General features: G+C 50.0%; 1 protein-coding gene and 1 non-coding gene across 2 annotated transcripts in view; one reads left to right on the forward strand and one right to left on the reverse strand.

Annotated features, from left to right (window-relative positions):
• Window positions 1–94: 94 nt before the first annotated feature.
• Sh3bp5 (SH3 domain binding protein 5) overlaps window positions 95–12,532 on the reverse strand; it is a 73,869-nt gene continuing 61,431 nt past the window's right edge. Inside the window, exons 5-9 of the mRNA XM_047531891.1 lie at window positions 6,475–6,605; window positions 5,575–5,617; window positions 4,685–4,904; window positions 2,053–2,313; window positions 95–1,569 (exon numbers count right to left, since the gene is read on the reverse strand). Coding sequence (XP_047387847.1) covers window positions 1,352–1,569; window positions 2,053–2,313; window positions 4,685–4,904; window positions 5,575–5,617; window positions 6,475–6,605 — 873 coding nt within the window. The 3' untranslated portion in view covers window positions 95–1,351. The remainder of the gene's footprint in view (window positions 1,570–2,052; window positions 2,314–4,684; window positions 4,905–5,574; window positions 5,618–6,474; window positions 6,606–12,532) is intronic.
• Trnal-caa (transfer RNA leucine (anticodon CAA)) lies at window positions 11,630–11,702 on the forward strand. The gene has a single exon. It is a non-coding gene; the product is annotated as a tRNA-Leu (tRNA).

Below are 12,532 nucleotides of genomic sequence, written 5' to 3' on the forward strand. Positions count from 1 at the left end.
GCTTAATTATGATTCAGGACCTGCACTGACAATGAGAAAGAAGACCGCTGCATTCCATGCTCTTGCTGCCAGACGCAACCACTGGAATTTGATGTCACACACACAGTTTTCTTAAGCAGTTTTTATTACACTCAAGGTATTGAGACAAGTACAAAATAACCTTGTAATTGGGATACTGTATCAGTCAATAAAAAAGGAGAAACCACTACAGTATGAAGAGATATACAAATGACTGAAGTACTCAGCTCTGACAGTTAACAGACAACTTGAAATGGGGAGGTTGCTTTCTTTTAGAAATGCTAAATTTTCTTAAAACAGGACAAATAATATACAGTGCTCTAAATATGCAGAATCATGAAAACAAGGAAGAGCAGTCTTAACACTTACACTATTAGCATAACAGACTCCATTGCTTCTATTTAACAGCCTTAGCCAACACATGCCTACTCCCTTTTCTAGCTTTAAGGACAATTTCCTCTAAGGAATACTAGTGCAGCATAACCTTCAATAATTTATTTTTAAAGTTACAACCTACAGGGAAATTAACACCTTGTCAATCTAGATATAACAATGGCAACCATTCTTCACATGCACTTCTCTTAGAATAAATCCCCTCGGCTGGAAGGATAAGGTTACGCTATAGAACCTTCTCCCCAAAGCCACAAACCCCTTCTATCACCTGTCCCTGCTACCCTCATCCCCCCTTCCCCACACTGCCGTTCACCTTTCCCCCAGAAAAAGTGCAGTTCACGGTAGCCTTCCTAGAAAATGGTTTTTGATAAATGTTCCAGCATACATGCTTTTTAAAAAGCCACCTCTGGACAGCAGAGGTAATGGACATGATCTGTATTCTTGCATTTTATTTAAGCCTTCACTAGGTCAAAAAGGTGTGCTCTGAGTATTTGAGTTTTTGTTGTGTGGGGGAATTTTAAAAAAATATTTAGATGCTCTGGGATATAGTGGGAGAGAACATCTCAGTTTCCCCAAACTGAGGGTCAGAAGGGAAAGAGACGCCCCGCTGGGGTCCCCAGTTTGGCCAAGCTTCCAGGCTTCCTCTTGGCTCGGGTTCTTTCACGGAACTAATTATTGCTTCCTCAGCACTGTTACAGGGACTGCTCTGCAAAGGCTGTGACCCTGGTCACATTCCACCTGCAACAACCCTGCCCTGTAAGCCCAGCCCAAGAGCTCTTACCAGACGGAAATCCTTCAGCCCCCAAGGTCACTGAAACTTCGTTAGTGCAGTTTAGAGCAGATGCTTAAGATTTGGCATATATTAAATGATTATTGGCACAACGTTCTCCAGTTTCATGTATAAATATTGATTTGCACGTGGGCCATAGCCCTGGATGTGTCAGCCAATCTGCACCATTTTTAGGTCAGCAATAATCCCATCTCTTCCCTTGGAGCACTGGAGGGAGAGCTGCTTCATCCGGGTCTCCAAGGCCTGGCCCTCCAGGGAGGAGTTGCTTTGGCTCTTGCCCCTGCTACCACCGCCACTGCGGTTGTTGAGACCTTGATTGTTGTTGGCTTTGTCACTGGTTTTATTCTCTGCCCCTTCTGCCCTGTCTCCTGTAGAGATACAAAGGTGATCAGGTGGGTATTGACAGAAAATTCTGCATTACTCAATCACGAGCCAATCGGCTAACTCAGCCCTCTAGAATTCCCAGCATGGCCCACGGTGCACATCAGGTTCTCTAGCACATAATCACTTACAGCTTTTATTCCTCCGTGTTTTATATATCCCTTATCATTAGTGATGAATTTGTCATTTTCATTTTGTAGCCAGGAAACAACTCTCCAGCAGGTGCTTGCCAAGGGGACTGTTTTGAGGAGACACAGGATGTAGGCTCTACTTTATTAAAGCTGGCGAAGAAGAGCCAGAAACCACCCCCAGAATAGCCCTCAGAAACCATCTTGGTGATCAGGCCAACAGGATGTTCACAGAGACCCCAGAGGGCAGCACGGGGAGCCCCGAGAGCTGGCAGAGGTCTGGAGCAGTACACAGGTCAGGCAGCAGGTCATCTACGATGGGACGAGAGGGCTGTGACTCACCTCGTTCTCCCTCACATTCGGGGGAAGAGGCCCCACTGCATTCACTTCGTGGACCCAGCACTGGGAACATCAGCCCAAACTCTGACAGGGACACTGGGCTGGGCAGATCCAGGCTGCCAGGCCTTGTGACGGCAGGGAACTGGTCAGGTATCTCAGACGGGCTTGTTGGTCCTGAACTAAAACTGGACACAGACTGGGTTTCTGAGTCATCTTCAGACACAAAGTTGCTACAGTTGTCATCTTCAAAGGCCTCAGAGGCCACTGGGGATGAGAGAGAGAGAGAACAACAGTCATTCAGGGTCTGTAGGTAGTAACTGAGTTCCTGAAACACCTGCAAAAGTGCTTCCTGCAGGTAGGCAGTGACACACAGCACAGGGACTCAGAAGCCGTCCACGAGGTGCCTGACAGCAGAATGTGACCCTGAGCCTCTCTTTGCAGCCTCCAAAGCAGCATGAAGCAAAGCAGCTGGGTCCTGTGGACTATCAGTGTCTCAACAGTAACCTCAACCCCTGCCCTAGAAATCGGGGTTACCAGAGTCTGCTGAGGGATGAAGATGAATTCAGCCACAGATCAGGACCTCTTTTCCACCTCAGTTCCCCCCAAAACAGAACCACACACACACAGGAAGAGGTGCTGGCCCACTGGAATATATCCCAAACACAGCCAGTCTTTCAAAGACCATAAGAGCTTTATCATGACACCAAAAAAGCAAAAGCTTTTTGCTCAAAGGACTTCGGAAAATGTTGCACCTTCCTCCCTCTTTGAGAGTCGGAGAACATTCAAGGTTCTGAGAAGTCCTGCAGGGAAGAGTTGTCTAAGACTAGGGACTTTGGAATCAGACTTGATTTGCATCCTGGCCTTCACGATGTAGTCAAGGGGTGACCTATTTGTTTTTTCACCTGTAAAATGGAGAGTGTGATAATATCTACTACTTTTTGTGAGGGAGGGTGGTCAGGAGTATATGAAACGATGCTTGGCACCCAGGTAAGCGCTCAGCAGCCGCTCGCCGGTGTCCAAACATGACACTTCTGTTTTCTTCCAGGTAACTTCTGATCTTGTAAAAGACACACTTAAAACCTGCATAGACTGGGTGCAGTGGCATACACCTTTAATCCCAGTGATTTGGGAGGCTGAGGAGGGAGGAACACAGGTTTGAAGCCAGCCTCAGCAACTTAGTGAGACCCTGTCTCAAAAACGACTGGGGATGTAGCTCAGTGGTAGAGTACCCCGGGCTCAATCCCCAGTACCCAAAAGGCAAAAACGAAACAAAACCTGCCTAGGTCACTATTTGCTGCAAAGAACAAATTTTTCTCCCCACCCTCCAGTACTGGGGATTGAACCCAGGGGCACTCGCCCACTGAGCCATATCCCCAATCCTTATTGGTATTTTATTTAGAGACAGGGTCTCACTGAGTTGCTTAGAGCCTCGTTTTTCCCAAGTCTGGCTTTGAACTTGTGATTCTCCTGCCTCACTCTCCCGAGCTGCTGGGATTACAGGCGTGCGCTGCTGTGCCTGGCCAAAATTCTTTTACAGTGTTCTGTACCTGAGTTTGTGGACCAGAATAACCAAGGCCCAGGGACGTGTCATTCCCTTGGTTTCAAAGCCTTTCGGCCTTCGGCTAATGTTTCTTTCAGCCTGCACACAGCTCCGCTGCTTCTGTCTTTCCTATTCCCCATTCCCTCATCCTTCATCTTTAAAAATAGCCTCGTAGCATCTGTACAGGATTGTTATAAACGATAAGTGTTATAATGCTGGGGACAGAAATTGGGTTCAGACCTAAATTCAGATTCTAACTCCACTTTTGCCATGTGGCTTTGTCAAGTTACTAATTGCCTCTGAGCTTCGTGATCCCCTCCATACAGGATTTGTGAGCTGATCTATACTAAAGTAACACACAGAGTCATTGCTTAAGTCATAGTTCCAAATCATATTTCTTTTACCTTGGATCTGACACGTAAACATTGTATTAATGGAACTGAAGAACTCCTGAGGAAGGGCAAAGAGCCAACAGGGATTATTCCACAGAAAAGGAAAAGAAATGAAGTGCTTCAAGACAGTGCTGAAGAGGGTTTCCTGCTGAATGTCCCAGAAGCCAAATCACACCTCTGTCAATTTTCCAAGGGTTTGCCCTGGAAAAAAGGTCTCCATGGTTGGACACCAGCGAGTGGCTGCTGAGCGCTTACCGGGGTGCCAAGCATCGTTTCATATACTCCTGACCACCACCCTCCCTCACAAAAAGTAGTAGATGCTATCACGCTCTCCATTTTACAGGTGAAAAAACAAATAGAAGGTCCCCCTTGACTACATCATGAAGGCCAGGATGCGAATCGAGTCTGATTCCAAAGTCCCTAGTCTTGGACAGCTCTTCCCTGCAGGACTTCTCAGAACCTTGAATGTTCTCTGACTCTCAAAGAAGGAGGAAGTTGCAACATTTTCCGAAGTTCTTTGAGCAACATTTAGCACCTCGATGAACGCGGGACTCCATAAAACTCGGGAAGCCACCAGAAGCAGCCTGGGGGGCTGCCGACTCTGAAATCCTCCCGTGATGGGCGTGTAAAGGGTGGGGACCCTGGAGCAAGACGACCCTGGCAGATCACATGAGCCATGGCGAGCCCTGCTTGCCCAACTCACCAGAAACAGCATCGGGCTCGGGCTGGCTCCCCCCCAGGTCCTCCACTGACGTGCTGCTGCCCTCGGCGCCCACGCCGCAGCCCCGAGGCCCCATGGCGCTGGAGCGCCTCCGCTCATGGATCTCGTCCGAGATCCTCTCCAGGTTCTTCAGGGCGGTCTTGTACTCGCCCTTTGCCAGGGTCAGTTTGGCCTGCAGGTCGTCCACCGTCTTCTTCAGTTGCTGGTCGGGAACACGGGAGATTCAGTCAGCAAGCGCTGCCCCCGCTGGCCCCAAGCCACTTTTTGCAGGACAGGTTCAAGTACATTTTCTGCACTTCAAAGAATTTCCCAAGATGTGACTAAGAGGGTGGATTACTTGTCACAGCCACCCACTCACCAGATGGAAAAGTCAGCCACCACCCCCTCCACGCCCATCCAGGTGACAGGCTATGATCACAGGAAACTCTCACTGGTGGATTACAGCCCCTCAGGGAAGGAACACACGGAAGTCCCACCGTCTAGCCATCTGGTCCCTACTGCACTGGCTCTCAAACTTGTATCAGAATTCCCTGGAAGGTTGGTGAAAACAGATCTCTGGCCACACACCCCGAGGTTCTGATTCAGTAGGTGGAGGGTGAGGCCTGGGAACCTGCGTTTCTAGCAGGTTTACCAGGTGGCGCTGGTCTCAGGAGTACACAGCGTACAGTATGGTCACTAAACGGCAGTTAGCTTCAGATGCCATGGGAGACCCAACCAAGACCATTTTCAGGTCGAAAAACTCAGTAAAATACGTCTCTCTACTCTCCCCTTGAAACTGCAAATGGGTCACTTGAAAGCCTGTTACCACACCAAAGCGGGGATTGGAGTGCAGAAAAAAAATCATCAGCGACAAATCCCAAGGCTACACGTACCTCGAGCTGCACGTAGTACTTTCCCTTGAGTTCAAAGTAAGGTCTGCGGAAGACAGGAAGGCAAAGGGTAAGAGTAGTAGGACGCGATGACCACGGCAAACTCCATGAGATGCACTGGAGACCTTAGTTGCAGCAGGACAGGTCATACACCCAGGAATTAATGAACTCAACAAGGCCAAGAGATGAAGGTGACACTCCTAGCCTCAGGGCCGGAGTGACAGACACCTGACAGAGGTGCTGGGCTCACGGGGGCCTGATGACCAGAGGCTCATTTCCAGATACTGGGGACCCTGCACCTGGTTTACTCTCCTTCCGGTGGCGATGGAGGGGCAGTTCAAAGCCACACAGCTGTGCCCAGCAGTGGCGCTGACATGGATCTGCTCCCCAAGGATGAAGAGCAATGAGGCTGGGGGAGGGGCTGCTTAGACCACCACCTCTGCTGGGCGAGCACTCACTGGGCATGGCGGGGCCGCTGTGAGCCTGGGGGCTCCAGTTGGTCCTTCGGGACCAGAGCTGGAGTTAGGCAGTTGGTAGAACCAACCAGATCACAAGCAAGAGAAGGGACAAGAAACATCAGCTTTCTCCAAGTCCCTTGGATTCAGAGTCAGCCAGAAGAACGCAGCTCTTTAGGAGCTGTGATGTCAGTCCTAGAGCTGACCCACGTAGCTCCCGTGTCCCCATGGCTAGCATCCAGAGGACGAGGGCATCGCAGGATGCCTTTGGTGGGTATGGAGAATCTCGTGTCTCCCAAGATGGCATGCCTGAGCTACCCACCCCTCATATCCCCTGCCTCTGGGGGTCACAGAGAACATGGAGGCCAAGGAGGCCAGGGCAGGGGGCTCTGGTGAGATGTGGAAGATGTCAACCAGGTAGCCCAGTGAAGGCTGCACCCAGACTCACTTGGACTTGTTGATGGCCCTCTTGAGCTTCTTCTCCAGCTGTCGCATGCGGCCTATGGCGGCATTGTACCTGGCTGCAGTCTCCTTATGCACCAGCTCGCTCCTCGTCTTGGTCTGCTCCGCCTCCATGACCTTCAACAACAGCAGAGGCTCGCTCAGTCAAGCCCAGAACAGCTCCTGGTCGGAGTATCACTTATATCATCTTGTGAAAAGGTTCTTTGAGGAAATTAGTAGGCAGACTCTCAGACAGAACCAACTTCCCTATTAAATAGGATTAGAAAATTTCCCACGGATCTATTTTGTAAAAACCTTGCCTAGTAAGAGTAAATGGCCAAGTTTATGGGAAAGAAAATGGAAAAATAAAAATCAGGAAATTTTGGAATATTCAGATTCAACCAATTTCTTCTGCTCTGGCCTCCTGGCTCTAAGGAGCCATCCTGAGCTCCTGTTGCTACCTGCTTGGGGCAGAGGCTGAAGGGCAGATAAATGACCAAATAGCATGAATGGGAACTTAAAGAGGCATCAGGAAACTAGGAGCGTGCCTGTAATCCCAGTGCCTTGGGAGGCTGAGGCAGGGGATCACACATTTGAAGACAGCCTGAGTGACTTAGTGAAATCTGTCTCAAAAAAAAAAAAAAAAAAAAAGAGCGTCCCTGGGGGTTCCATCCCCAGTACCGTATATGTGTGTCCCTGTCCACACGCATGCGCATGCGCGCGCGCCTCACCAAGAAACCAGAAAACAACAAAATGAACTAGCAAGACCAGGTCCGACAGCAGTCAAGCCAACAAGGAAACCCTGACTTCAGCTGGCGTGTCCTCCCCCAAATATCCTGAATTCATAGACTGGGCACAGAAAAATTCAGGATCCAGAAAGGTCAAACTTTACATTTAAGTAACAAAAATGACAACCACATCATTCATATTCAATCTCGAGGTTTGTTAAAAATCCACCCAGGAGATCAGTCCGAGTTCTGGTGGGAAATTCTAGAGGGAATATTTTGTTAAGCCTGCTGATAAAAATGATTTTTTTTTTTTAAAGGGTCCTCGGAAGACAAAAATCAAGGCAATTCAGAAACCTGGACAATCATTCTTTCTTCACGTTCCATCAGGACAAGGTCTGCCCTAGGGAAGAGGAAGGTGGCATAGGGCAGATCCAGCTGCAGCACAGCTGGCCGTTTCTTCCCGTCTCCTTTGGAGGAGCACAGTTTTAAGCTAAAGGGTTTTTCGGTTTTGTTTTTTGGTACTGGGGATTGAAGCCAGGGTCGCTTTACCAATGAGCCACATCCCTAGCCCTTTTTTATTTTGAGACAGGGTCTTGCTAAGTCACTTAGGGCCTTGTTAAATTGCTGAGGCTGGCCTCAAACTTGTCATCCTCCTGCCTCAGCCTCCTGAGTTGCTGGGATTACAAGTATGTACCACACCTGGTTTAAAAGGTCATTCTTTATTTACCTAAGGAGCAACAGAGAGGAGCTCAGAGGACCTTCGGTCAGTGGCCCATCCACTCAGACCCCAGCAGGACAATTTTTAGAGGGTCCACCCTGCCTGTAATATGAAATTCAAGGAGAAGCAGCCCACAGCAGGGTTGTATCTCTCTTCCAGGCAACAGCTGCAGTCCGTCTGGGGCAGTGGCTTACAATAACGATGCTTAAAAGTGTCAGGGAAAATTGTGAATGCATTTGTTATAGGAATAAAAAAACAATGATGTATATCTAAAAGTAACAAATTTTTTAAAATGTTAAAAATCAAGGATGTCCTGTTTAGGGACCCTCCCGGGTTATATTCAACTTTGTCTGGAGAGCTATTTTACTATCTTGTGAGCTGTTGAAAACTGATAATAATACAGATGATTCTCATTCAGAGAAATAAAGATGAACTGTATCCTGGTGGAGGTGTAATTGATTATCTATTGCCCTCTAAGTAATGACCAATTTTGTATCTGACTGTAAATCTACTTCTGTGTTCCCGATTTTCTATATAAGCATTTTTTGGATTCTCTTTTAAATTCAAAACTTCTTAAGAACTGTTATAACATCTTATGTATCCATTCATTTTTTTCCTCCATCAGTTAAATAAAGTCTCTGCCATGACAGCATTTTTATTTGTATTGATTTAGGCTTTCACCTTATTAAAAACATGCATCTTGCTAGGTGTGGTGGCACACACCTGAAATCCCAACAGTTCCGGAGGCTGAGGCAGGAGGACTGAGAGTTCAAAGCCAGCCTCAGTAATAACAAGGTCCTAAGCAACTCAGTGAGACCCTGTCTCTAAATAAAATACAAAATAGGACTAGGGATGTGGCTCAGTGGTTGAGTAACTCTGAGTTCAATCCCTGGTAGGAAAAAAAAAAATCTTTTAACAAAGACTCAAGATAATTTTAAAACAATCCCCAAGTGCGGGGGTGGGGGGAGTAGTGGCACACAATTGTAATCTCTGCAGCTCTGGAGTCTGAGGCAGGAGGATCACAAGATTGAAGCCAACCTCAGGAACTTAAAGAGGCCCTAAGTAACTCCATGAGACCCTGTCTCTAAATAAAGTATAAAAAGGACTGGAGATGTGGCTCAATGGTTAAGCACCCCTGGGTTCAATCCCTAGTACCAAAAAAACAAACCAAAACCCAAAAAACATAACAAAACAAAATCCCCACCAAGTCAGAGAAGGGAAATGAGCTAAGTCATCAGGGGATGACATAGATACTAAAATGACTTCTCAACCAAGGCCAAAGGGCTAGGAGAACCCTTCCCTTTTGCTTCCAACATCAACCATTTCACAAAAAAACAAAACACACTAAAAATATTGTGCTTGACATTTTGGGAAATGGCAGAAATGCTTCAATCTTGTCTCAGATCTTGAACTCTGAGGATTTACTGGTGTAACCTTTACGAAAACCCCAAACCCACGCTTATCAACAAAGACAAAATACCGGGCGAGACTCCTTTCTTGCCAAAAAGGATCTGAGGCAGGGCTCACCTAGAATGCGTATTAAGCAGACAGTTCCCAAGGCTGTAATTCAAGGCTACTGAACAGAGTCCCCTGCGAGATGCCAGGTGCTCACCAGCCACGCACAGACCCTCAGTCTACCTCAGCCCCCCAGCTACCAACTGAAGCAAAGCCTTTCTAAAATTAAACCTGCAGAGAGCTCCACGCACTTGGCGACACTGCCAGTAAAGACTGAGGAGAGGACACATACATTCGACTCCCTCCTTAATGGGCCACCTCTACCCCATCCTGTCTGAATCTCACCTTCCCACAACCCCCAGCTCTCCAAAGAGACACCCCACCCCCAAAACATACAGCTTCCTGCCTGAGGGGGAGAGAGGGCCACCAAATGTGTGCCTGGTACATCTCCTAGGTAACCAAGGAGCTTCTCCATCTGCAGCCTAGAATCTGGCATGAGGTGTGCGAGGTGGTAGTGTGGCAGGGCGGGTCAGGAAGGAAGAGGGCAGCCCCGGGGCAGGGCTGTGCCTGCAAGGTCGAAGCAGCAGGGGACAGAGACAGAGCAACAGAGGAAAGCAATAATGAATCCCTCAGGTAGCTGGGACCAGCCTGAGCAATCAGACCAGTGCCTGTACCTCTGCCCCAAGGCAGCCTTGTCCCCCTCAAAGCCTGCACAAACCAGGTACTGTGGTCTGGACTCCAAGAACGCTGCTCCCGCCTGCAAGCCTGCTTTCATTTAGCGCCATCGTATTCAATTCAGAGCTGGATGTGCTGACTGAGCACCTACTGTGTGCAAGGCACTGCACAGGACACACTTGACCACACTCTGAGCTGACAGCCTCATTGGCCTGGACACTCCCAGCCGCAGTGACTGTAATTCAAGGCAGTATGGGATCCAGGGGGCACTGGACAGGGGTTTCAAGTGCGTGGATTCGGAGGGCATAGACGAGGAGGAGGAAGTGCTTCTGACGCAGGCTGTCATTCTCCCTGGTTCTACTCACAGGTCCCTAAGCCCTGCCTGCCATCTCCACGGAAGGATCACAACTCAGCTTCCTGCCTCCTGTCCCTGAGCTGGAAGGCTCCAGGTGAATTTAGCTGGAGGAAATAATTGTCCAAAGTGAAGGAGGGCTTCACCTCCCTCCAGATGCTTCAGAACCTCCTCACTGGAGTGGGCTCTGTCCTGGGACCATCCATGGGCTCTGGGAGCTTCAGAGGGTGTCTACCAAGCCTTCAGGACCAAGAAGTCAGACCATCCTGAGGTTCCCCAAACCGGTGGAGAGGCACTCCTGCCCCCCAGGCCTACCCTAAATGCTTGACCACTGGTGCCCAATGTCTCCCAGCAGACCCAGGCAGCCAAAGCCAGCACTGCACCCAGGCCCACGCAGGCCAGCAGCTCTGCCAGTATGAAGGTGCGTGGAAACCACAGAACCCTGCCTCTCCCCCTCCTGGACATCGGGCAAAGTGCAACAGGCTGCCCCACTCCCAGAAGCACCAGAGCAGTTGGGGCCTATAGGTCCAGGGACCACGGGGCTACTGCTCAGTGGTAGCCCCTGCTCATGGTAGCCCACAGAAGATTCTAGACAGCTGTGCCTTCCAGCCAATGGGCACTGAACAGGTGTGCCAGCCTGACCGGGCACAGCCTCCCTGCTGGGTCCCACACCCTAGAACAACCTGAACTCACCGGTAGACATCCACAAGCATGGCTCTCAGCCTTCCAACTTGGCTTTCTCAACTCTTGCCACCCCAAGCTTCCTCTGTCCTCAGTTCCACTCCAGCATCTCTTCCCAACTGAGCTAAGCTCAGACCCTCTTCTGCCTGGGCCGGGAAGGCAACCTCACGGTCTCCTTGGAACCTGACTCAGCATCTTCTATTTCTTCTTGCGCCCCTGTTCCAGGACCACCCCAGAAGATGGCGCCCCGCGCCACATGAGAGAGCGATGGTTCAGAGCCTTTCGCGTCAGGGCAGCTGTCCTGAACAGCTTAGCTGCCGTCCCAGGGCTCGCGTCCCCTCTAGGGCCAGGGAGCAGAGGCTGGCCACGTCCTGCCTTGCCTCTCTAGCAGCCACCTGCTGCCAGCTCATAAGCAGGGACGCCCCTCTCCATTTCCAAGTCACATTTCCCTCTTCTCTACCGTGCTCCTTCCGCAGACACCAGAAAAGCCAATCCTTCCCTCATAGGTGGCAGGGTCTCCCAACTCAGAGGACAAAAAGCCATCACTTGGGCTGGGGATATAGCTCAGTTGGTAGAGTGCTTGCCTCAAATGCACAAGGCCCTGGGTTCAATCCCCAGCACCACCACAAAAAATAAAAAAATAAATAAATAAAAAAGCCATCACTTTCCCATGAAGGCTGTTTCAAGGCCAAAGCAGCCAGGGCTAGCGGGCACTCTGATGCCCAAACCTCTCGGGAGAGCAGAGGATTCAGAGCCCTGTGGCCCAAGGGAGGCTGCTCCACAGCAGCTTGGTGGCGCTGACGAAAGCTACAGGCTGTTTCCTGGCACTGAGAGGGCGCCGTTCCTGCGGCCCCGTCTGGGTGTGACCCGAGGCCTGAGAGAGAGCACTGGTCTCCTCGCACGCCCAGGGTGCTGGCTTCCGTCATGGCTCCAAGTCTGGCTGTGGAAGGTCACCATGGGAGGGGGCAGGTGGATGACCTCAGGTGAGGCGTGTGTGGAGATGAGGAAGAACAGGGCGGTAGGAAGACACCAGCTTCCCGGTGTATCCGGAAGCTAGACAAGGTGGGAGAGACGTTCTGGAGCCTTCCTCACCTTCAAGGATCAGCCTTCAGCAAACGAAGCACGCCAGCCCCGGGAGGCTCCCGAAGTGGCGGACATGAGCCCCGCTGGGGGAAACGCTCAATCCCAAAGCCCACGGCCGCTCATGTCTTTTTCTTTCTTTGTCCACCGCCCTACAGGGGATTGAACTCAGGGACGCTCTCGCGCTGCGCTCCACTTAGCCCTTTTTATTTTGAGACAGTCTAAGTTGCCCAGGCTGGCCTTGAACTTGCTACCCTCTTGCCCCAGCCTCCCAGGTTTCTGGGATTAAATGCAGACACCGTATCAGTCCCCTGAAGCTATTTCAAAGCCAGTTATGAGCACCTGACCTTCTGGAAGAAGGGTCCATCAAAGAGCA

Source organism: Sciurus carolinensis, chromosome 17 (genome assembly GCF_902686445.1).
Source record: "Sciurus carolinensis chromosome 17, mSciCar1.2, whole genome shotgun sequence".
Classification (NCBI taxonomy): domain Eukaryota; kingdom Metazoa; phylum Chordata; class Mammalia; order Rodentia; family Sciuridae; genus Sciurus; species Sciurus carolinensis.